Source organism: Aquila chrysaetos, chromosome 12 (assembly GCF_900496995.4).
Source record: "Aquila chrysaetos chrysaetos chromosome 12, bAquChr1.4, whole genome shotgun sequence".
In the NCBI taxonomy this organism is placed as follows: Eukaryota; Metazoa; Chordata; class Aves; order Accipitriformes; family Accipitridae; genus Aquila; species Aquila chrysaetos.
Genome location: NC_044015.1, coordinates 41593692 through 41618395, shown reverse-complemented (window position 1 = coordinate 41618395; position 24704 = coordinate 41593692). Strand labels below are relative to the sequence as shown.

At 47.2% G+C, this 24704-nt stretch overlaps 1 protein-coding gene across 1 annotated transcript in view; it reads left to right on the top strand.

Annotated features, from left to right (window-relative positions):
• The window catches only part of WLS (Wnt ligand secretion mediator), a 37727-nt gene extending 15089 nt beyond the window's left edge, over nt 1-22638 (top strand). Inside the window, exons 2-12 of the mRNA XM_030033569.2 lie at nt 1050-1322; nt 10463-10587; nt 11744-11905; nt 12868-13004; nt 13366-13534; nt 13708-13805; nt 14160-14223; nt 15079-15222; nt 16880-16963; nt 18471-18624; nt 19165-22638. Coding sequence (XP_029889429.1) covers nt 1050-1322; nt 10463-10587; nt 11744-11905; nt 12868-13004; nt 13366-13534; nt 13708-13805; nt 14160-14223; nt 15079-15222; nt 16880-16963; nt 18471-18624; nt 19165-19274 — 1520 coding nt within the window. The 3' untranslated portion in view covers nt 19275-22638. The remainder of the gene's footprint in view (nt 1-1049; nt 1323-10462; nt 10588-11743; nt 11906-12867; nt 13005-13365; nt 13535-13707; nt 13806-14159; nt 14224-15078; nt 15223-16879; nt 16964-18470; nt 18625-19164) is intronic.
• Nucleotides 22639-24704: the final 2066 nt, after the last annotated feature.

Sequence of the window (24704 nt, the reverse complement as noted above, 5' to 3'; positions counted from 1 at the left end):
TTTGTACTTCAGACCTGGACTGTTTCCTCATCAACATAAAGCCAGAGCAGTATACTCCATAGTTTTAATTGTCTGATCTGGGATGTTGTACATTTTCCTGATACGATGAAAAATGGTATCTTGTGCACATGCACAAAGCCTCATTGCTTGCTGTGGTGCAGAGTTTGGGGAGCATTTCAGAGCCAAGATCTCTGTTCAGCTTCTTTTCTCCCAATATCTCAAAAAAAACGTGGGGCTAGGAGAAAAAGAGAGACAAATCTTTGGTGGTAACAGTCATTAGTTCACACCTGACTTACAGCGAAAGGAAGAAATACCTTCATGCAAAACGTTTCTCTACAGTTAGTGGGAGTGGGTGGGCAAGGATCTTTGGAGCATCACGGAGGTAGCCAGCTTACCCCGTGTTTTCCATGCTGGGAGTCTTGGCGAGGCTGAGATGGCTCCTGCAGCAAGTTTGCAGACAGCAGATGTTGGTCATGGCCCTGGGCTGGGTTAGATGCAACGTGGTGCTGCTCTCTCCCATTACCAAGGTTTCTTAAAAAAGAATTGTGTGGTTCAGCGGTGAGAAAAGCCTTCCTGCCCAAGGAAACGTGTGGCTGTGCGTGGTTCAAATCACTGCGGTAAGTCCTGCCTGGCTCTGCAGGACCACGAGGTTTAGGATTAGTTCATATGTCTAGGTTTGTGATATGGGCACATGCTTTGCATGTGGATTTGCTCGAGTGAGCAAACTAGAAGGGTGTACACACAGAAAAAGCTGCCAGTCACTTTCAGTATGATTTTGGTGTAACTGAGGTATCTGAGACTGAACCGGCAGATTCTGTCTGCTTCAGCTAATCCTAATTTGATCCCACTACAAAGTCAGTAATATGTCTGTAGATGTAGTAAACTTAATTACTTAACTGCAAGATCAAGGAGCTGTGAAGGAGAATCATTTGATGCATTTGTTTTAAATTGCCTTCAAATAGTTGAATGGGGAGCTGCATATTTTGGTGGGGAAACCACTATATAAAATATCTAAAGATGCTAAAAATGTGGTTCTCTTCCACTTACAGCTCCCAGCCCCACTACAGCTGTTCCTTACACGTCAGTGAAGTGCATTGATGTAAGAAAAAACCACCACAAAACCAAGTGGCTGATGCCCTGGGGACCCAACCCCTGTGAGAAGCTCAAAGACTTCGATGAGGCAGTGAGCAGGCAGATTGAAGCCAACGATATCGTGTTTGCCGTGCACATTCCCCTCCCCAAAAAGGAGATGAGCCCCTGGTTCCAGTTCATGCTTTTCATCATGCAGCTGGACATCGCGTTCAAGATGGACAACGACCTAAGTAAGTCCCTCTCCATCGTTTGTTAGATGCTGACTGTGGTCTGATTTCCCCATGTGTTTCTCTTAAAGTCGCTTTTATCTTGTGCCATATGTTAACTGCTACAGTGCCTCCATACAGCGAGGTGATAAAGGAGCATGTTCTAAAGGTGAGAATCGGTAATGAGACATTTCAATATGTATCTTTGCAGGGAGAGCTGTTCATGCTGCACTAGCGAGTAGCTGAGCAGATGACGAGCAGGTTCCCTCTTAAAGTACATAGACCATCAACAACTACACTGGTTTAAATCCAGCAATTCGCTTTCACGGCATATGCTCCTGGCTTTCGTATAGTTTTTCAAAATATTCCAGGATGCCGAGTGCGCAGCAACAGTTTGCAGTTGATAATACTGCCCAACCCTTTCAGCTGTTTCTTTCCTCCTGCTTCTCTGCATTCCCATCCCATCCCTTGTGCTGGCTCTGTGCATGTGCCTGGCCCTGAGCTGCATCGTGCGGCCTGCTCAGGGAAATTTGGGGTTGGCTGGAGGACCTCTCCGACCGGTTAGGAGGTTGAGTTGGTCGCTGCTGTGCAAGGTGGTGCCAGGGCCACCGCTGAAGATCTGCTGGAGCAGGCGAGGAGTGGGGATGTCCCTTCTGCCAGCGCAGCAGCATCGCCTCATCCTGCTCTAGGTTGGGTCTCTTACTCTGTGTGGAGGTGGTGAAAAGCAGTGTCGGGGGGGTGTGTGGTTTTTTATTTTTATAAATGTCTCCGTCCCCAAAATCCTTTGTGTCAAGACTTGAACTGGTTACTGGTTTCCTAGTGCTGAAGCCTTTAAGCCATGCTATTCTGCTCTGTGTTTGCCAAGCACTTTTGCATGGTGAGTTTCTAAACTGCAAGCCAAAGTACTTAGTAAATGAAATTATTGATCCATAAGTTTACATGAGGAGCTCGTGAGAAGGAATGCTCATGTCAGAGGTTTTAAACACGCGCTCTCCATCGGGCGCCAGCTGCAGAAGAGTTGATGTTTATTTACTGAGCCTTTGTCATAATAATTTTAACTTCTTCAGTCTGAGGTTGGTTGTTGGTGAACTGAAATTGTTGCCCTAACTTCCATCAATGGTTGTGAGAGACATTTTTTGCTAGGCTTTGGTACATGCAGGTGGAAAGTACCTTCTGGCCTTGAAACTACGGTGGTCCAAATTGACTGGAAAACTGTACAGGTACACAAACTGTGGAGGAAGCTGTCTTACTGGAATTCACCCTTAGTACATGGAAGAAGATAAAATATAAGGGAGGAAACAAAAAACCAACCAAACAAAAAAAACCCCCACAAACTCAAAAATAACCCTGCAAAAAAATCTGCAAAATAATATTGGGAGCCGCAAGGGCAAGACTGATCTGCCCCTTACTGAAAGAGTTGTGCATGTGTTTACATGTTTAAAAGTGTTTGGGAAAAATCCCTCTCTCTAACAACTGTAACTTAATAATGAATAAACAATTTACTTTTCAAACTGGTCTGAACTGGGGCTTCTGTAGCTTTTTCTCTGGCTGCAGCCTGTCTCTTGGCTCTGGCTCTAGGGTTCACATAACCGTGTGGTGGGTGGATCAGTTCAGGGAGCAAATCTGTTTTAGAAACTGGCTGCTGGCTTGGGGATGTGGACTAGCAAACGCGTGTGCTGGTGCAGGGGGAGCTGGCAGCCTGCACCCCAGGGACTGCAGCCAGGTCACTGTAGATCTGATGAAGTTTTTATGACTGCCTTAAGTTTCCTTTACTGCCTTGCCTGCTCAGCGTGGACCTGTTCCTTCCTAGCTATTTAATGTATCATCATTAAGATAAGTTAAAAGTGAGATTGTATAAAGCTTACATATGTATTCTTATCCCTATAATTATCTCTAAAACACAGAGAGAGTTAGCTTTGTAACTTTATTAATGCCTCAACTTCTTAGACTTCAATAGATGATTGCATTTAGAGAAATAATGCTTTGTTCCGAGGCTTTTAAAGTCAAACCACTGAGCTGGAGTGAGTAACTGGCTGGGCACCTGGGAGCAGGTTGCTAAAATGCTAAACAAGCTTTTGACAGTAATTTCTGCTGTAAGTGCAGAGAGCCTTTTCTTCAGGTGATTATTTGTGCTGTTCAGTGACCAAGTCCTTCAAAGGTGGGAACTTTTTTTGAGATTTAAAAGCAGAAAAGCTTGTCTTGGGCCACCCTCTGGGTAATAACCACTTCTGCAGTTGGGAAAGACTCAGTTTCTGGGCCTTATCAGTTCAGTAGCTGCTGGTGGTTTTTGTTTATAAGAAGCATTTGGAGATGAGGGAGACATTAAAACTTCTTATGGTGTGACCTTACTTGGCACATCTTGAAGGTCTTCTTTCATTGACTGAAGAAAGTATTTTAAAACGCTATTTTCCTACACTTTATGCCAAGCTGAAGGCAGATGTAAATTAAGTGTAAAATCCAAGAAACTAGTGAGTAACACAACTCTTGCTTGCTAGAGTGTGTTGTAACAGATTAAATAAAAATAAAAATAAATCTTGTTAAGCCAAAATAATTGCTTATGTGTCTCTGTATCTTGCTGCTAACTTTGCGTTAGTGTTAAGAGCTTCATTGATCAGGTAGTTGGAATCAGCTCCTCAAAAGAGGCAATGCTGAAGATGTGAAATAACCTCATTTCTTCTTTTAAATCAACAATTCAAGTTTCTTCTCTCTTAAGCTTTGAGAGACCTCAAAGCCAGCAGTCATCCTGCTGTAGTTAATGCCAGCAGGGGCTGGTGCCAAACCAGGGACGGCTCCTGGAAGGCATTGCAGCTATTAAAGCCTCGGCCAGTCACCGTCATAATGACCGTCTTGAAGCAGCCTCAGATCATCTAGGAAAGCAGCACCGCCTGGTAACTGCAAATGCTCTTATCTGCCTGAAGAAGCTGGCTGCCTGTCTCCCTGGGGAAACATCCCGGTCTCCACTGGCTCCCGAAACCCCACAGCGTGGTCCGAAGACGTTAAAGTCAACACGCAGCTGTGCAGGGTCCTGGGCTTGGCCATGCTCTCCTTCTTGGTCTTCACCGGGGATGCTGCTGAGCCACATCTCCAACTGTCGCCGGCTTTTCTCTGCAAAGGCACGTGGTCGTCCTCTTCCTCTGCAACCCGTAAGCAAGGCCAATGCACAGAACAAAAACTTTCATCCACTGCGAGTCTGTGGGCTCGGGTTTTCCCATGGTGGAGGGAAAGGGCAACCCCGGCAAAGTGCCCCAGGGAGCAAAAGGCCCCGTGGGATCTTCGTCTTTCAGAGGAGGAACCAGCCGTGGGTTCTTGCTCTGCACTTTCAAATTGCAGATGTTGTTTTCAAAATGCAGATGTTTAGAAGCTGAGCTACTTCCTTCATGTTCATCCTTCACAGAAAGCTGGGAGAGACTCAGACTTGCTGTTTCTCTGAGGAAGAGGCTATTTCTGTGCCCAAGCTGTCCTTGTCCTTTCTTGATGCATTGTGCGTTCAATTATTAAAAAACCCTTTCCAGAACAGGAAAAGGCGGCGGATAGAGAAACGAGATGAAGTTACCTTAAAACTGCCCATACCTCAATCACAAAAGCTGCGATGGGAAAGCTTAGTACCGCTCGCGAGGATGGCAACATCTGCCGGCGGGCCCCGCTCCTGCTGTGGTGCAAAATGCCCTGTTTGCAGGGATTCCGGGAAGCCCTCCGGCGCTCGCCCGACGGCTGGCACAGGGCAGCGGCCGGAGCCCCGGTGCGCAGCCATCCATCCCTGCCATCCGTCTGCGGTGCCGCCGGCCGCGTCCCCGTGGGAGCAGCAGCCGTCCTCTGCTTTCCAGCCGTAGGAAATCTCCTGCGCGCAAAAGGCTGCTTTTGAAGCTGAAGTGTTCCTTCGTGACCGCGCAATCGGGTCCGGTTCCCATCGCCGGATCTGAGGAACGCCGGGCGCTTTCAGGGGAGGGATGAAAGCCATTGAGCTTGTTGAGGACCACTCTCCAAAATAGCATCTGCCCTGGAAAAGACTGTCCCTGCTCCCAGACAGGACGGGGTGGCCACACTGGCTCCTGGAGCTGCCTCTCCTTCCCCCCCCGCAGAGCAGCACTGCAGCCATCCACCGATGGGGTTGCTGGTAGTGAGTGTGCAGATCCCCTTTCCTCGGCAAGTTAGGCGGTCGTCTGTGTTCCCTGCACATCAGGTTCACTTTAAAAATTCATTCCTGCTTTGCTTTAGTCGTTGCTTGTTGGCACATCTTGCTGCTGCACTTTCATGGGCAGAATACCTCAGAGAAGGGTAGGAGGTTGTGCTGTGAGCTTGGAGGAGATTTCTCTTTTTTTTTTTTTTCTTTGTATTTTATTTATTTTTTGGGCTGGTCTGCTGCCATGGGTCTGGGCCATTTGCATTTGGCAAGCTGCAGTGTTCTTAACAGGGAACATCAGTCCTTCTCTCTGAGCTGCTTTGCAGCACGACCTTCTACGTGCCAAGAAATAATTTGCTGGTATCCGTCCCTAGCTGGAGCAGGGACCTGGAGGCTGCTCGCTCCCTGACTGCCACAGGCTTCAGGAGCCTCCAGAGCTGCGCTCTTGGCTTTCCTGCCTCAGTTTCACCTTGTGCAAAAGTAAACCTGAAATTGCTTAATATTGAATTGACATCTAGGAATGCAATGTCCCTGGGGAGTACAAACTGACGGTTGCACTATGTTGGACGTTAGATAAAGATGCCTCTATTTATCAGGTGGTGTAACAGTATGGAGGGGCCTTTACAAATTTTCAGTCTAAAACCCCTGTTTTCTTCTCATATCTACTGGACTTAAAATGTTAGTAAGTGAGAATAACTTCTGGTTTCTTTGTAGTTGCAAAGCAGTTGTGTACAGTCGTATGCCTAAGCGTTGCAGACTGAATTCATCCAATTTTGGTCTCTTTGGTAGGTTTTGTAATTTCAGAGAGCTGGTGAAGCATGGAAGTGTAATGCAAATAATTCTAGCATTTCTTCTATTTGCTTGCATATGCTTCTTTCCAGACAGCTGTATTAGTATGCAGCTGGCACAGAGCCATCTTCTGAAACAACTCCTCTATTTTTAGACTATTGTAATGTGAGTGAAGATATCCTCTGCTAATATCGCACTATAAAGTGAATCATGGAAAAGATCTCGGGCACCAAATGTCTGGCAGTAAAACGCCAACATGAAATAATATATTGGCGGTGCTCAGAACATGACAGGTACCGGGGAGTCCCTCGCTGTGGAGGGGGGTCATGGCTCTGACCTACTTCGAAGCATCTCATAGCCCTGCAAATGGAGAGTCGCCGAGAAAGCTCAAGGCTGGGAACCCCAGCAAGAGCGTGTCTTCTCGTTGGTCATCCCTGGAACGCATAATCATCTAAACAAACCTGTCTTATTTCTGTAGGGTTTTTAATATAACCCTATGGTACTGGTGAGGTTGTCACTCGGCGCTCGAGCTGCTAATACCAGAGGGGATTTACCAGGCTCCAAATTATCTAGGCGTTATCTACAAGATCTGTGAAGGCAAGGTTAATCTGGAGCACGCCATGAAGAGATGCTCTGACATGGTCCTTGCGAGATGAAGTTTCCTGGCGTGGGTAATTTCATCTCTTGGTACTGAATAAGACAGAAATCTCTACCTACTTATTTCTACGTTTTATTGTTGGGAAATTCTCGAGAATCTTGATTAACATGTGCAGAGGAGCTGAGTAATTGCTTTCCTCGAACATGTTAGCATCTGGGAAGCTGAGCACAGGTTTGCAGTAGCTTTTTCTCTTCCTTCCTTGCATGTATTCTTTCTCTTCTGATATGGCTCAGCTTTGAATAATTAAAATACTCTGCTCTCTCTCAGCACTTCCAGAAGTAAAAACTGGCTTGACTGTCAGTCTCTTGCCTCCTGTTCACTCCTCCCATCTGCTGTTTTGATGGTAAATAATGCTGCTTTGAAACACCTTTCTTTTATCCTGAAGCCAAGCATGGTGGAATATCAGCTACTGCTTCTCTTCCCCCTTCCCCTCATGCACGTATGCCTGCGCAGGCATGTAGCCTGCCCTTAGTATTCAGAGGACTTCAGGAGCGTTAGTGCCGTGCACGAAAAGGGCACGCCCACCCCCCCCCAAAATTGTCTATTCACCATCTGACATTTTGGTATTAATGTGAATAAGTCATGAATCTTCTTAAAATTCAGTTCTTTGCCAAACAGTGTGTCACTGTCCTTATTTGTTCCTCTCGGACGATGGAGACTGCTAACGAAAGGCTGAGTGGACTGGCGTAGGACTATCAGTCTGCTGTGCTGAAATACATATCTATATATATATGTGTGCGTGTGTATGTATAGAGACATATTTATGTATTTTATGTGACAGGCTTGAAGGGTCTTTGTACAAAACTCTTTTCTAATGGGAGATGTTACCCCGATGCAGAGACTGCTGGAAATACAGAGGGAGATTCTAATCCACTGGTCTGGAAAAGCACACACTAGTATATCTCCTGCCTTCTGGTTTTCATACTCGATGGCAGCAGCAACATTTGGATTGCAAAGATGAAATAATGAAAGCTGTTTTTGTTGGATTTAATCCCAAGCATTCCAGTTGGTTTTATGGCTTCTGAAATGAAGTTTGTAGTTCTTTTTAGCCGGGCCAAGTTTAACCTTATGATCCCATTTATCTGTTTTGCTGGTCTTCTAAATAGTGGATCTGAGATGGCAAATTCATGTTTCATGGAAACCTAACTAATGGCTGCTGCGGAAAGGAACTTGATATCAATCTGGATGGTATAGATCACATGTGCAAAAAAAATGCTAAGAAAAATCTTGATGCATCCACATCAGATGCATAACAGAGCCACCTCCAAACCCTGTATAAATAGTAAGTCTAAACCACAGATACCATCCACGCCCCTTCCCATCATTTTGGATGAGTATGCCACCACATATTCCCAACAAAAATATAACTGAAAAAGATGACAAACATACGGGGGGCACAGCGCTTGGAAGACTCATGCTTACTTGTAGACGTGAAACAGCCTCCCTTCAGAATTATGAAGACCAGATTTTTTTCAGAGCTGAACTTCAAAGCTCATCAAGTATTGATGTGTCTTTGCAGCCCGTTCCCCAGTGCGGGCTGCTGCTGAGAGAACAGGCAGCCCTGTTTTCGTACAGAGGGCTCCTGGTGAAAAGCTATGGGCGTTGACATCGTGTACGCCTTCCGCATCCTTACAGGACGGAGCATGTACAGTGTCCGCCTATACAGTGACGCAGCCCTGATGGAATGTGTGCGTGTGTCAGCTTAGATCTGCAGAGGCATTTCTGAGCTCGGGAGCGTGCCACAGCGTGCTGCCAGGGAGCTTGCAAGCGTGAGCTGTTTGCAGCGAGAGCGCAGTGCTTCGACACTGGCACAAGTGGTTCTGTAGCCATCTTCCAACGCTTCTCCACAATGGATGGTTCTGTAGCCATCTTCCAACGCTTCTCTGCAGCGGATGGTTCTGTAGCCGTCTTCCAACACTTCTCCGTGGCAGATGGTTCTGTAGCCATCTTCCAGTGCTTTTCCAGCAGCTGTGGCTCTCAGAGTTTGGTGATCTATGAAAAGAGGCGAGGTTGTAGCATGCACAGGCTCATTTCAGAATGTGTCCCTCTTTCGGAGCCTTCCCTTGGATCTGTGCCTGGTAAATAGCAGGATTTTACATCTGGTTGAGCTGGTACAGACTTGCCTCAGGTTTTCAAAGCATGTTTATGTGTTGCTGCTTGGCAGACTTCAGCTGTAACTCTCGTTTTCATGAACATGCTCAGTTGTGGCACCTAAATAAGTCTGTTCCAGCCCCATTTCCTTCTTGCAGCGATGACCTCTTGGCAGCATCAAGAGCATATTTAAAAGCAGTTACACCCCATACTCTTACTGTGAACGTGTCCAGGAGAGGACAAGCTGACTGTTTCCACGCAAATTTGATGTGGTGACCTTACCTGGGCATATAAACTCTGTGTGTGTTTACTGACGTGCAAGTTGGTGCATCTGTAAAGGCAGAAACAAGTCAGTGCTGGTGTGGGGCATGGGCATGGAGGGGAGGGCTTCAGAAGGCTTATGTGGAATGACTTAAGCTAAACAACACATATAGAAAACATCAACTCCATCATGTGCGGTCATTTCTGAGTTTTTTTCCAGCAAGGCCAGCATAGCTAAACTTCAATTTTTTAATTTTCTTTTTAAAGGACCCTTGTGTAGTGTTTTCTTATTACTCTGGGAACTCTGGCTTATCTTTGAAGAGCAGAGGATCCTAGTTGTGGGCAATTTTGAAGCAATTTGTACTTTTGGTGATGCATTTTGACTTTTCCCAGCAGTGCCTTTCCCTGCTTCCTCCCTTCCCGTCCCACCCAAAGGCCTCTATGACCCTTTTTCTTTCATTTAACATCGCTCAGGTAGAATACGTCTTTGTTAAGGGGTGTATTCTAGACCTTTTTATTCAAGATGTTGGACTTCAGTGTTTACGGATGGTGAACCTACAGCCACGAGAAACCTAAGGTTACATTGATAGATGACTTCTGCTATCATGCCTAAATGAACGAAATGCACCATTAGTTGTATGATTTCTCCTTTATACAGTTCATCTAACTATGCACGGTTGTATACTTCATCTTTTTTGTGGTTTTCTGTAACTAAACACTATTTCAATGTTGATTTAAAGCAAATCCTATGATGCAATATAGTTGTTTCCTGAAGCGGAAAGACCTATTGCACACCTTTGCGTTACCTGCAGAAGGTCTACGTAGAAGCCTGTCTTATTGTCCCTCCGCCAACCCGCGGTGAAGGGGCTGCTGGATTGCTTCTTGGCTTACTGTCTCTGCAGCTGTCTAGGTTCCAGTTTTATACACAAGTTATTGTTTCTAATGCTAGATGAATAAATAATGCTCTTCACCCACAACTGTAACATAAACTGTAAGTCATGGTATGTTGGAAAGATATCAGACCTTTATGACCAGTAAAAATTCTTTCTTTTCTAGTAGAGAGGAGATAAATGTTTTGAAAAAGGTAATTTGATCTGTATTGTTTGGAATGCAAAAATTGCTATTTCCCTCCATAGCTGTGTGCCTCTCACTCAGAGGTCCTTTCAGTGTCTAGATGCTCTCCCACCCTTCTGATGTTCTGTATCATTCCTCTCTAACAAGCCTGATGTCTCCTTACTCTTGCAGAAGAAAATGCAGAAATTACCCTGGATGTGTCACTAGCATATCGCGATGACACGTTTGATGATTGGGAAGAAATAGCACATGCAATAGAGATCAGGAAGCTGAAATGCACCTTTGGCTCACCAAAAGTAAGGTGTTTTGTTGACACTGGAGGTGGGGAGGTGTGGGGGGAATTGTCCTCTTGCTTTCCTTTGTGGTGCTTCCTAGAAGCTCTGAGTTGTTCAATCATAACTTTAAAACGCATCAGGTTTCTCTTGGCTCAAACTCTTTGAAAACCTGATGAGCTCCACATGCAGTTGGTTCTGTTTGGTGATACAAGAGAAGGGGATGAAGTCGGAGGTAGAGTTAAAACTGTAAGGCAGAAAAGGTGTGAGGTGTTGCAGAGCTGTTGTCTAGAACTCGCATGCTTTGAGATTTGTATACCCTGAACCATCCTAGAGAACTTGGACCTTTCCATCTTGTGCTTCTGTGATGGACAAAACCTTGTTCTTCAGGAGTGGCAAGGAAATAGCCCACCAGGGACACTGCAGCATTCAAAGGACCTGGAAAGGTGGGGCAAGAGTTTCTTAAAATAACTTCTTAATGCCTCAAGCTACAAAGCTTAGAAGCAGAGAGCACAGCTAGCAGTTGAGAACAGACCATCTTGTTTAAATAAAGATATTTCTTTTTGTGCTGCAAACTGTAATTCATGTGCTTAAATTAATCTGGTATCTCTTTACCATGCCATGTTTTTCAGCTCTGTGTCTTGTTCTGTTTCACAGTCCCTTTTCAGTAATCCACTTATGTCTCCAGTAACACCTGTACCCTTCCATACCGCCACATATATGCAGTAAATACATATGCGGTGCTGAGGGCACTATTGCTGGTAAAACAGGACTTAAGAAACTCCACATAAAGACACGTGTGAAGGGGTTGCGTATTTTGTTTTGGCTCAAGTTGTGCTTGCTGAGGGAGGAAGCTTGGATCCCAAAGTAGTATTTCCTCTGGAAAGGCTCCCTTGACTTTAAGTGTATGTAAGAGCCTGAGAACATGAACCTGCTTGAGTTCAAACACTACTGACTCAATGACCCAAAACAGTTAGAAACTTGAGCAAAAATGTCCCCAAACCTCTGACGTTCTCCAGACTTGCACAAACTCTCCCCAGGCGAAGGTTGGAATTAGCAAACAGGCTCTCAGTGCTAGCAATGGCCCCAGCGTTAGGGATTTTGCAGACCCTCACTGTGGAGGGCGTGCTGGTCCCTCCGAGGCTGACCGCCGTCTTGCTGCTCTGTGCCCTTTTGCTAGACCCTGGAGTCCGAAGGCCGTCACTACGACTGTGACTTCCTTCCCTTCATGGAGATCGGCAGCGTGGCCCACAAATACTACCTCATCAACATCCGTCTCCCTGTGAACGAGAGGAAGGGCATTAATGTGGGCATTGGGGAAATCAAGGATATCCGCCTCGTGGTAAGTGTCTGTCTTGCTTCTCTCCGTGATGTCTGCCTGGGGGCTGCTGCAGCTCCTTTCTTGATCTCCTCTTTGATCCTACTCTTCATCGCGCGTAGCTCCTACCTGCAAATGTGACTTTCCTCCTTCCTGAGGGATGCCTCCTTTGACTGCTCTCTTCCGAGGAGCCCATCCCAAGCCTCGAGCAGTGCCACCCTCCTGCACTGCCCTGTGACCACCTCCAGAGCCGGGCTCTTCTCTCGGCTCCGAGAGCTCTGTCCTCTCCTCCCCACCGCAGTCCGGCTCAGGTGCAGACTCCTCCACCTGATTAAGCCCTGCCTTAGCCTTAGGAGCTAAGGAGGAACAGAACAGTAGGGTTCAAGGGGGGACCTGGTCTGTCTTGGAGTTGGCCATCGCCACGCAGATGTCTGGGACCGCTGTCAGCTATCGCAGCTCCTGCCCTCCCTTGAGGCTTGGTGGCCATGGGTGCTCCCAGCTGGAAAACCTCCCACCGCTGTCCCTCTCAGCAGAAGCAGCGAGCCAGCCGGCTGTGGTGGCTGCAGACGGTGGTGGGAGGGCGTACGTCTGGAGAAACGCATTCATTTGGCCGATGCTTTTCCACCAGTGGTGACTTAGCTTCATGAGTATCTTGTTACTTGTCTGAGAGCAATTCTGCCAGCTTTTTCCATGCTGTGTCAGAGTGCCGCTCTCTCGACTGCTCTCCACCTCACAGTGGAAGCTCTGTGTGTTGGTATTTGTTTTCAGGACTTTTGAAGCCTGCTCAGATGGCCTGGGTGCTTAGTAGGCACCCGCTCCCTTTCCTGTGTTGGAGAAACTGCATCTTTCAAAGAGTACTTAACATCTACCTGTGCTTACACGTACTGCCACGTATCTGCCTCTCCTGTCAGCTCCTGTAAGGAGAAGCACGGAGTAATGACGTTAAACCCTGTACAGCTGTTGCATTCCACCTTGGTTTTCCTTAGGGCATCCATCAAAATGGAGGCTTTACGAAAGTGTGGTTTGCCATGAAGACCTTCCTCACCCCCAGCATTTTAATTATCATGGTCTGGTACTGGAGACGGATCACGCTGATGACACGCGCTCCTGTCCTGCTGGAGAAGTGAGTAGGGGCTTACGTGCTGGGTAGGGTGACCCTCAAGCAAGAGGACCCTGACCAAGGTGGTCGCAGAGCCTGTGTTTGGGGAGACAGGGATGGTCTCTTCTCTGTCCCCTCCCTCCACCCAGGCACACTGGGAGCAGGAGACCCCCATAGCTTCTCTTTTCTTTCCCATTAAACCCACAGAGAATGGTAGCTGTATTTGCCCACCCCAGAGGGTTTGCTGGCAGGAGGTGACACCCTACCGCCACTGCCCAAACAATGTTGGATTTTCTTCTGTTGCTCTTCACGCACAGCTTTGGCTTCTGGGGCTTTGTGTCCTTGCCTTGCAAACTGGAAAGAGATGGTGTTTCTGTCTTGCCAGGGTCATCTTTGCTCTGGGAATTTCCATGACGTTCATTAACATCCCCGTGGAGTGGTTTTCCATTGGATTTGACTGGACTTGGATGTTGCTCTTTGGAGACATTCGACAAGGCATTTTCTATGCCATGCTCCTGTCCTTTTGGATCATCTTCTGCGGAGAGCACATGATGGTGGGTACAACACGGAAGGGAAGGTTGTGTCCAGCCCCACTTGCAGAGATACCTGGCAACTCCCTTGTGGAGAGGTGGAAACAATGCTGTGGGGACCCACACCCGGTGAGAGGACTTCAGGCTAACTTGCTTCTCCTTTTTCTCCTTCTCCCACCTCTTGACGCTCTGATTAGGACCAGAATGAGCGGAATCGTCTCTCGGGGTACTGGAAGCAGGTTGGACCCATAGCCGTTGGCTCCTTTTGCCTTTTCATCTTCGACATGTGTGAGAGGTAGGTGCAGGGCTGCTCTCCAGCCCGTGCGTGCTGCTCCTGGGGCAAGCCTTCCCCGAGCAGCGAGCAGAGGCTCCTGGGCACCTCCCGCAGCAGGGACCAGCAGTTTAACCCCCATGGCTGGAAGCACTGCCCCATCTCATGAAGCAAGGAGAAGCTCCTGTGAGTGCACTGAGGCATGCTGGCATTTCCCAGCAGCATATCTTGTCCCGTAGGGCCGTAAAGAAGGCTTCCCACCTCGTCTCCTTCTCACCCGCACGGGAAAGCAGCATGGCTGGCTCTTTCCAGGCTGCAGAGGAGATGTGGGGCTCTCTGAGCCCGTTGGCAGCTTTGTGTTTTCTTTCCTCTCTGCAGGGGAGTGCAGCTGAAGAACCCCTTCTACAGCATCTGGACCACCGAAGTTGGCACAGAGCTGGCTGTATCCTTCCACCCAGCTCAGGGCAGGCTCGGTCTGTGTCGGTAGGAGAGGGAGGTGTTTCCCTCCTGCCAGATACCTGTGGGTTGGAGGGGAAACCCTCCTCCTTTTGGCAGGCTGGGGCTGTGAGGGGGGTGCTCAGGCTCTGCGGGAGATGCTGGTGGTGTTTGGAAGAAGCAGTCCTGGCAGGTTTGGTGCTGGGTACCAGTGGGGACTGGTGCTGTGCTCAGGGAAGTCACCGGAGAACTGAACCTCTCCTCAAGATGTCTGAGATTTGGGGGAAAGCATGGGGGATTTCGGTCCTGGGTGTCATCACAATAAGCCCAGAGCCTGTCCTGCTCCAGCAGCGCCCGCTCTGCTTTCCCCCTGACCCCAGCTGCGATGGCATCTGCTCCAGGGCCCTCTGTTTGCTGCGATTCCTCGGGCACACGCTGCCGAGGCATTTCCATGAGCTGCCCTTTCAGGTCCCGCTGGAAGGGCTTGCTTTCACTGCCATTAATTTGGATTACTGGGCTGAGATAAGCTGATGCAATTAGTCCCCCTTCCGCAGCATCCACCCCTCTTGCAGGAGCCTCTCTGAAGATCACGCTGGTTGGTGATGGCTTCCCAAATCTCCTCTGCAGATTTCGAACGGGCGGGCGTTTCGGCGGGTTATCCCTCCTCGCTGCCGTGCCAAGCACTGGGGGACATCCGAGCCCGTGCTCCCCACTCACTCGTGGGCAGGCTGCCGTCCCGAGTGAATGCTGCCTGCTGGAAGTTTAGTTATGATCTTTGGGATGATATTAAAATAAGTGAATTGCCTGTTTGCTGTTATTTCTGTTTAGCTCATACCGTTTTCTCATAACCTGCACTGCTCAGATGGCCTTTATTATAGTTGCCGGAATCTGCTTGTGTCTCTATTTTCTCTTCCTGTGTTTTATGGTCTTTCAAGTGTTCAGAAACATTAGTGGAAAGCAGTCAAGCCTCCCAGCCATGAGCAAGGCTCGCCGCCTTCATTACGAGGTAATGCCCCTCCTTGTTCCACAGATTCTTTATTTTTAAAATGCATTTTTGACCTTAAAGTCTATACTGAGACCTTCTCTACCCATATAGTCCTGAAGTGGAAGGTCTGATCTTTATTGGCTTTCTTGTGTTGCTCAAATCCCCTAACTGCCTTTTTGTTTTGACTGTTGTGAAGTTTCTTCTTTATTTTGGTCTTTAGTCCTGATGAAGTATTTTAAACTCTCAGGAGGGTATGTAAGCTAGCTCTCCTTTCTTACGAGTAGTTGCCATCTCCCAGCTTACTGAACAGTGTTAGAAGACAGAAGAAAATTCCCCAAATTACCTTTTAAATTACTATGGGGTGTAAGCCCATCAGCTCCCCATACCTCTGTTTCTCCTCCTGTAATATTAATTATTGTGTTTAATGAAAAGTGTTGCGAAGACCACCCTGTTTTTCCATGGTGTGAATTCAGATTTTTGGGGTTGTGTTTTCCTAATGAAGTTGCAGAAGAGAAACTGTCCCATTAGGATCAAAATGCGACACGTTCAGCACATTATCCCCATTTTTTGTATGCTGTTTCTGTCCTAGCTGTCTTTAGCTGCTGCAAAACACGAGGAGCTCACTTTAAGTGCTTAAGCTGAGAGCGCCTGTTGTTTCCATGGGCGTGTAAATATTTATCACCAGTGTTGTTCTGTTAAATGATGGTCACTTCTGATTTAAACAAGTCCGTTATCACCCATCAGGAATTCACATTAAAAAAATGGAAAACTGGACTTGAGAGAATTTGAAGAAGATATTGAACTTTTTTTTTTCCATCTTTCCCTTGAGCAAGAGGCACAGGATTTCAGCTCGTATTGTAGAGCTGCAGCCGTGCTCTACGTACAAACATCTGGCAAGCATGAATCTGATCTGGAAGAGTTAAATTAATAGTCATTTGTTGTTGCAATGTGGCATAGTAATTACGCAGACACTGACATTTCCACCGAAATTCCAGAAACAGGTTAGAAAAAAACAACACATGCACAAAAACAAAACCAAAAGAATTTGTAAGTAAAAATGTAAAACTAGTGAAAGCAAGTACGGTATGCAGTCAGATTCCCAACCAAGTGATCCTGAGCCTTAGTTTGTCTTATAATCTACATTCTTCTGTAATAGCCAGCATAGTTTTGACAAGCGTTGAGAATCGCTGCAGTTTCCTCCCAGACAGACCGTGGAGGTGAGGATTAGTCTGGTACAGTACCCACGCTGTAGAAACACCAACTCGTCTTGCTAAGCCATGCAAGCTCTCCACAAATGTTTGTTTTACAAAAGCTATGAGCTATCAGGCTAGCTCCTAGTGAAACCCATGGCTTACACTGACCTGCCTCCTTTTCCATGTTAACTCTTGGTAAATCAGTCACAAAAGCAAGTGTAATGGAAAGCCGGAGCTGCCCAGACATGCACACCCCGCTCGGAGCATCCGGGAGGAATGCAGACGTGTGGGGAGCGGAGAATATGGGCTGTCGTGAACACGGCACAGAGGAGTGGGTGGAGGTTGTTTTGCTTTGGGGTTTCGTGGGTTGGACCCTTTTTTTTCTTTGCCTTTTTTTTTTATACTTGTGTCTTGTATACGCTAAAAACAAAAATGGGTTTTTGTGGATTCTGTTAATGTGACCAGTGACATTTCTCTCTAAGCAGGGGCTGATTTTTAGGTTCAAGTTCCTGATGCTCATTACCCTGGCTTGTGCAGCGATGACAGTCATCTTCTTCATCGTGAGCCAGGTGAGTGACGAAACTCAGCTCTGTCTGAGAACGTCAGCCTCTGATTCCCTAGCCGCTAACAACATCGGCTCACTTGCTGTTCAGACGAGGCATGCCTGTTATAAGCAGATTTGGTAATAAGTTGCTTTTTAAGAAGTTGTTTTCATTTATTTGAAGCACTGCCATCAAATTGGTCAGGCTGAAGCCATCACAAAGGCCTTTGGCTCACGGTAAGGTTTGGGGCTGTGCTGTTTGAAATATCAGCCAACACGGGTTAGTCATTTCCGAGAACTCGGCAAGAGGAAAAATGTTCTGTTCACATTGAAAGAATCCGGTGGCTTTGTATGCCTACAAAGAAATAACAGAATTCAATCTTCCCTGGGTTGACTTTGCAACCCTGCTGTTTCCAACAGTATTGATACCTATTTATTCTGAGCTACGATGCAGTCTCTGTACAAATGAGCTTTTATTGCTACTTAAATGTACTTTGGTGGTTTACTCCAAGTGACTTTTAAGATTGCATCTGTTTCAAAGATGTCATATATGGTTGTTCCTAAGCATAGGCAGCCTGTAGCTTCAGGAGAGCCATGGGTACAGCCTCACAAGTCCAGAATTACAGAATTACAGGTGCAGGAGCCGTTTCTTCCTCACTGCACCACTCATGCTTTGGGGTACATGGTGCATCCCAATGCAAAATACAGCCGCAGATGATTTTGCTCTTAAAAATCTGTCCAACTGAAGCAGTGGTTTGAGAAATGTCACGTGGCGATTTGATTCTTCGTTGAGTGCTGATGACCGAAACTGTCACTGCATAGGGGCATAATGCAAACAATCTTGTCCAGCTACTCTTTTCAAGCTAGTTTAGCTTTCGTCTTTCCCCCTTATGTCTTTTTCTTTAATGGAAAGCCAACATTTCAGTGTGAACAGTCTGTGTATCTTCAAGTAGTATTAATATTGATGATTCAAGTAATATTAATATTGCTGATATTTTCGTAAATCTTGACAAATCTCCACATGTCCAAGGCTGATGCTGTCAGCCTAGGCCCCTCTCATAAGACAGAAGCAGCAAGCAGGCATTCAGCACATTAGCTCTTCGCATTATTCATGCTGGTTTTCCTTCTATAAAAGGTCTATTTATAGAAGTCTAATGTTTTCAGATGTAACTAGTTGTCTCCTAGGTACTGCCCTTCATGTGGCAATCTTCGCTGCACACATCAGTTACAGCAGGGATATATTGCAGGATGTGAGAGATTTTGTCACGTTAAAGAATGATAAATCAAAGTTGAAGAAATCCCGATGGAATCATTTTGTAAGGACTATTTTTTTCCTGCAGGTTGAGGCTAAAGAGGAGAATCCTAGCCTGACATCTGCGTCACTGAATCTGTTATACTCCATTTACTCGATCCTGTTGAATTGATGCTGTTCTTATTGATTTACTCCAAGTTAGTGCTTTAGGGGGTCACTTCTGTATTTTTACAGAATTTGGTCTTACTGACCGGCCCGTGCGTGTCTGCTTTCTCGCCGGCAGGTGACCGAAGGCCACTGGAAGTGGGGGGACATAACGATACAAGTGAACAGCGCCTTCTTCACCGGCATCTACGGGATGTGGAACCTCTATGTCTTCGCCCTGATGTTCCTGTACGCGCCGTCGCACAAGAATTATGGTGAAGACCAGTCGAATGGTAAATGCCTCTAAATGATCTGAAGGCTGTCCTGGGAAGAAAGCCGTATAAAGTGGGTGATACCTTTTGTGCAGGTTTTTTTGGCCAAAGTACACGTTCAGCACCTTAAAATGTTACGCAAACGATAGTTTGGTTTTCCTAGCAGACATTTTAATTAATGACTAGGTTAGACAGGTTTGAGTATTTAGCCAAGGCTGTCTAAAACCTTCTAGATGTTTTTTGTACTTTTTAGCAGTGCCCAGTTGTAATTGTGTGGCTCAAATGGAGGGATGAGGAAAGGAGAAAATAGAAATCTGGGCAAGTGGAGAATGGCAGTGCTGTTGGATTCCTTTATCAGTAGTCTTCAGTAGCAGAGAAGTCGTCTGTTGCCAATACACTTGTATTTAAATAACTGTAGATAAAAGCGTTTATAGAAATGTTGCATAGTCCATGGGTCAGGTAGCTCCTGAAAGCTTGGAGGGAATAAAACAGATCTTTTGCTTTCGAATTGTCAAATATTTTATTGTGAGACCGGGCTAACGAAATAACTTTGTTTCTCAGGTGACCTGGGAGTAAACAGTGGGGAGGAGCTTCAGCTCACCACCACCATCACCCACGTGGATGGGCCCACGGAGGTTTATAAGCTGGCTCGCAAGGAGGCTCAGGAGTAACGCTGGGATGGCCTCAGCTGGGACCCAGACCGGGGTGGAGAGCAGAGGACAGCACAATGCCCTCCGGCAGCAGACCTCTCTCGCCTAACTTGCTTCTCGAGCACCCCGTACCTAGTGTATTTTCACAGAGCAGTGACACTGAGCAGAACATTTGTAAACTCTTTAATATGGTGTAGTTATTTCTGGGGGGAGGGATATGTATATTGTGTTACACTCAAGCACGTAAAAACCTGCTAGAAAAGCATTAAGGTTGCAAAGTCGCATGTTCAGAAGTTAGGAAGGGGCAGAGCTGACATTGGGCAGTTTTTATTTGGCTACTGTGTGCCTGTGCATAAAGGTGGTGCGGGGAGCTCAGTCGAGGAGCATGTATTCAGTACTTCGAGTTTTCTTTTGGTGTGCAACTTTTAAACAAGGTGTTGGAGGGGGGCAGAACTAAAGCCTCATTGTAAAAACATTCAATTCTACCATCTATAATTATATTGAACCTTGTTTGAGGTCTTTAGTACAGCCCTGCACCTCCGCAGCAAACCTTTGTCACTTGAGTGAAACACAGCTGGGGGAGGGAGTAGACTGTAATATATAAGATTTTAGTAGAAGCAGCAATATGCTTTCTCGGTAGGTTTTACAGCTGTTTGTTAAATGTAGGGGAATGTAAAAACTGGATGTCTGAGCTGACTTGCAGGAGAAAGGAGTGCTCCTCTCCCAAGTTCCGAGAGGTCCCACAGCCAACTCCTGCCTGTTCTCAGCCCCTTGGGCTTCCCTTACTTTGGTTGTCCTCCTCCATCTTAGCTTTTTGTTACGGCTCATTCATTTTTATGCTGCTTACGTGCCATGGGGAGAAGAGAAAGGCCATGGGAGGGACGGTGCGTTCTCGGTTCCCATGCCTGTGAGCTGGGCAGAGGACGCCGGGCAATCCCGCTCCTCCTTGCACTGCCAGGATGGAGCACGCTTGGCAGAGATGGATTCTTCCAGGGATTATCGGACTTGAAAAAAATCCGCTTGTCATGCACTAATGTGGGTTTTTGCTTTTCAGAGCAAAAGCAGACGATGAGGTCGCTCACCCCCACGCTGCGCCTGGGCAGGTCTGGCTATGAGACTGTTGGCAGTACGAGGGGAGCGGGAACTGATCTGGGGTGGAGGCATAAACTGGACTGTGCTGGGGACCAGTTAAGAGAAGTGTTAATGGTGTGCGCGGGAAGAAGCATGGCCAGAAGGGTCTGTGCTGCTCAGAGCACACCTTCTTCCAGGGCCCGGAGGATCTGGGGGGCCTCGTCACCTGGCACTAGTAAATGTCTGTGTTAACTGCTAGTAACACATAACTGAACCTCCCCACCCCAGTTTTGTCCCTAAAAAATAAGAATCTGCTACTGCTGTCTGGTCAGAGATTAGGGAGAGAGGGGAAGCTTCCAAAGCCGCTGACAGGCACTCATCGTGGGTACCGGTAGAAACACTGTCCTGGAAAAGGCAACACGTTGTCCCTGGATTCTTAAAACTTCTGAAATGACACATCAGTTGTTAGACTATTAAGGCAGAATGAAAGTATAATTGGGAAGTACCAGAAGTGAGATCACCTGTGAAACATTAATCCATCTCTAGCCAATGTACGCATTACGACTTGCGATTAAAGCCCGTTGCGTGCTGGCTTTACTGTCGCGCGCTGGTTTGTCCGTGAGGCTGGGGCTCTGGGCAGGAGTGGAGGCTGTGCAGCTAGGGCTCTGGTTTGCACCAGGAGGTGTTGGTTCATCACAATTCCCACCCCAGCAAGCAGCTCGTGCTCGGTGATGCCCGTCCCTGGCTGCCCCGGGCGCCACTGCTCACCCACCCCGCTGTTTGCACGGGGCTGCAGCTCCGGGGGGGGCTGCTCCGTTCAGCTCTAACCATCCCTGTCACCGTTTCAAGCATGTTAGTAACCAAATACAGCACCAACTTTCCTTGCCTTTTGCTTTCTCTTCCCCATGTTTCTTGAGACAAGTCAATACTTTAGCTGAGGTGACACGTTCAGATAATTCCTCCGTATTTTCCCAGTCCACCAGGGAACAGGGCCAGAAGGCTAGCGACTGCCCCTCGGCCACGTGCGGGGCCAGCCAGGCACCCCGTCTCCTCACCAGTCTTTCCCCAGAAGGGATTTCTCACAGGGACCTGCTGGCTGTGCCAAACAAATCGCACCAGGCAGTGCTGGGCTCTTGCGATCCCATAAGAGCGGCACGCTGTAAAGTAGCATTTAAAATACCATTTATTAGAGCTCAACACTATGAAGAAAGAGAGGGTAGCATAGATAATCCTGCATCCTTTTGGTTGCTGGGAGCCCCAAGTTGTGCTCCATCGAACGGGTCTCTGATCAGGGTGCGGCACACCGGGCAGACCCCATCTGCAGAACAGCTGCTCTGTTTTTGTTAATTGGAGCTACTATAGGATTTTCTTAAAAGAAAGGAATTCTGTTCATTGTTCTGTTTGCCTCACTGGGGTCCCCAGCTCGCCCTGCCCTGGCAGCGTGTCTCAGCCAGGACGCAGGGCCAGAGCCGAGGAATGCTGAATGCATCGCTCCAGATAAAGTCCCTCGAGTGCTGCTATGTCTGAGCGTGTGAAGTCACTGTAGCACAGAAAAAGTGCTGAACACTACTTAAGGAGGTAGCTTTGGGTGATTTTGGATACTTGAACTGGAACACTAATAATTTTTTATAAGTTTGAGGAGGTTTTTTTTAAAGTGGAATGACAGTGCTCCTGTAGTGAAAGGAAATGTGGTTTAAAAGAAAAAAAACTAAAAAAGGAGGGGGCACAGGTATTGTATGTGGAATAAGTGCTGGGACCGCACCTTCAACATTGATGGAAAAATGTAACTGGTAAGCAATTTACATAAGAAAAGTAAGTTCTAGGAGGTCCAAGCAATGTTCCTACTTGCAGTAGTTGTTCATTTACAAAGTGAATTAAATTAACGCACATCATTGTAACTCCGGCATGTTCCTGGCCGAGTGCTCGACTTTGCAACTTTAACATCCTTTTTATGTTGGGTTCTTACGTGATATTTATGTTGTTCCGATAGATGTGTCCATGGTTTCTTTTACAGCTTAGTATAGCATTGCATTTTGTAAAGGCTCCTTACAAATGGGGAATTGCAGCTTTAAAACCAAATTGTGTGTCAAACACTAACAATTTGTTTACGGGGCGCGTGTATGTGTGCGTGCGTGTGTGTGTGTTTTTTTATTTCTTAATTCCTAAGCCCTACTCATATGTCTCAGAAATAGTCCCTGGGTCTTATTAAAATATATTCTTTTTTGTTTAGGTTGAGTTCAGTTTTTACAGAATGCTTTAAGCAACCTGGAAAACATGTAGTTTTGTTAATTTAAATAAAATATACAATATTGTGGATTTGTCGTCAGCCTGGTTCACTGACTGAGAAATCATAGCTCTTCTGCTGTCGTCTCGTTTGCTTTTATTTAGTCTTTTACTTCAGGCAGTTGCAAGTCGCACAACGTTGCTGGGGCAAACGGTTGACTCACTTGGACAATTTTCTCCCACATCTCTCTCCAAATGCTTTGTGGTGCAGAAACACGGTGCTTCGATGCTAATGGCTTTTTGACCTTTAAAACCTTTGCTTTAGGACCAATTGTTAGCAGAGCCGTTTCTGCCTTGTCTCTGGAGCGTGGGTTGCAGCTCCTGCCACAGTTAGAGCTGCCTTCGCCCACGGGGACCGGGGTGTTGAGACCCCCCCAGGCAGCTGAAGTCTGCTCCCACCGCAGGGCACGACCCTTGGGTTTTCCTTCGGGGTCTGTCCCTTGGACCTGCTTGTCCCTGCTTGCCAGCCCCGGAGCTGTCACAGCTTTGCTGTGAACTTTGCGTGTCGGCTCTTACCCCGCTGCGATGTCAATTTGGGTGTCCTGCATCCGCTGCCGTATTTGAAGGCGCTGCCTCCCACTGCTCTCCACTTTGTCTTTCTGTCTATAATCCAGGAAAAAAAAAAAGAAAAAAAAGGTTTCCCAGGACTTGCGCTTAAGGAGTAATGGAAAATTTCATAACAGGTTAAGTTTAATATCAACAGCTTGAAGTTCCCATTGCAATAGGGGCTGCCTTGATAAAATGGCACATGAGAGGGGAACTGGGCTGCTGAGTTTTAGGCAGAGCCCGTGGCTCCGTTTCTGCTGCAGCCTGCGTTGGCTACAGCATGTCTGCCACGGCGAGGCACCAGGGCTGCTCAGAGACAAACTAGAGGCAGTACAGCACTTTCAGGACCTAATGAATTTCAAAAGAGCAAATTCATGAATTTTAAATAACTGTAAAACCACTGCCACCCTCCCACATGGCTTCTCTTCCCAGGTTTCTTACTGAGGCTCTTTGTTGGCTGGGGCCCTGGCAGGCCTTTGCTGCCCTCTGCTGCCAGCAGAACACGGCTTTCAGCCGGATTTAAAAAGAAAAAATAAATCCTTCACCTCTAAAAATGTGGGAAATTCGCTTATATGTAGAAGTTCTTAGTACCTGCAAGGTGCTGCTCAGGGTCCGAGCTGTCCCAAGAGCTTCATGCTTCTGCACCACCGGGCAGGGACATGGTGAGAACTGGAGAGGAATGGGAAAAACTACCCGAGAGTTTCTTTAAAAGGTTATCTGGTGTTGCTATGAGCAGCTTAGTAGAAGAAAAATGGGTTATGAGACACTTCTGTGGGTGAGCTGGGGACTGCAGTTTTTGAGGTCAGCAAATGGTCTTTGGTTGGAACAGTTTGACTGCTTTTCTTATTAGACTGCTTTCTGCGTTTTCTTAGAAGTCTGGGACCAGAGTGTCTTTCTGCTCTAAAACCGGTTTGTGACTGAAGAGCAAAGCGAGGAGCTGCGGCAGATTCCGACACAGCCTCCTTTGCCATTCCTTGCTCTGGTGCAAGGTGAGGCGTAAGCGTGCAGCGCTGGGCTGACCTGCCTTCGAACAGAAACCTCAGCGTGGGGTGGCGGCGATGCCCGGAGCTCCCTCTGCTCCCTCGCTCCTGGGGGACCTGTTGACAGCAAAGGAGCCACGAGAAGTCTGTGCTGTGATACTTGCAATGATGTTCTGGGAGGCACTGGGGGAACGGGACTTGTAGCCTGATGCCCATTCCTCTGTAAGGGCACGTTAGATCTAGGAAAGGCTCAGGGAAGGGTGACAAAAATGATCGAAAGTTATATGGCTGTGTCTCACTGTGTGCCTGCTGGCCACAAGCTCCAGCAGCAAGGCTTGCAGGATGGATCTGGCCCGTGTTTCCCAGCTTAAAAATGGAAGCTGCAACTTGTGACCAAGTGGGTTTGAGTGTCCCAGCAGCGGCTGACGTTGTCCCCAGGTCTGATGGTGCTGTCAGCACCGGCTGGGGAGAGGGAGGTGCTGGTATTTTCCTTTTTAAACCCGTTCCCAGCAGTCCCCAGACAATTAGTATGTTGTGGGACACTGAAACAGGTCCTTTCTCCCACCGCAAA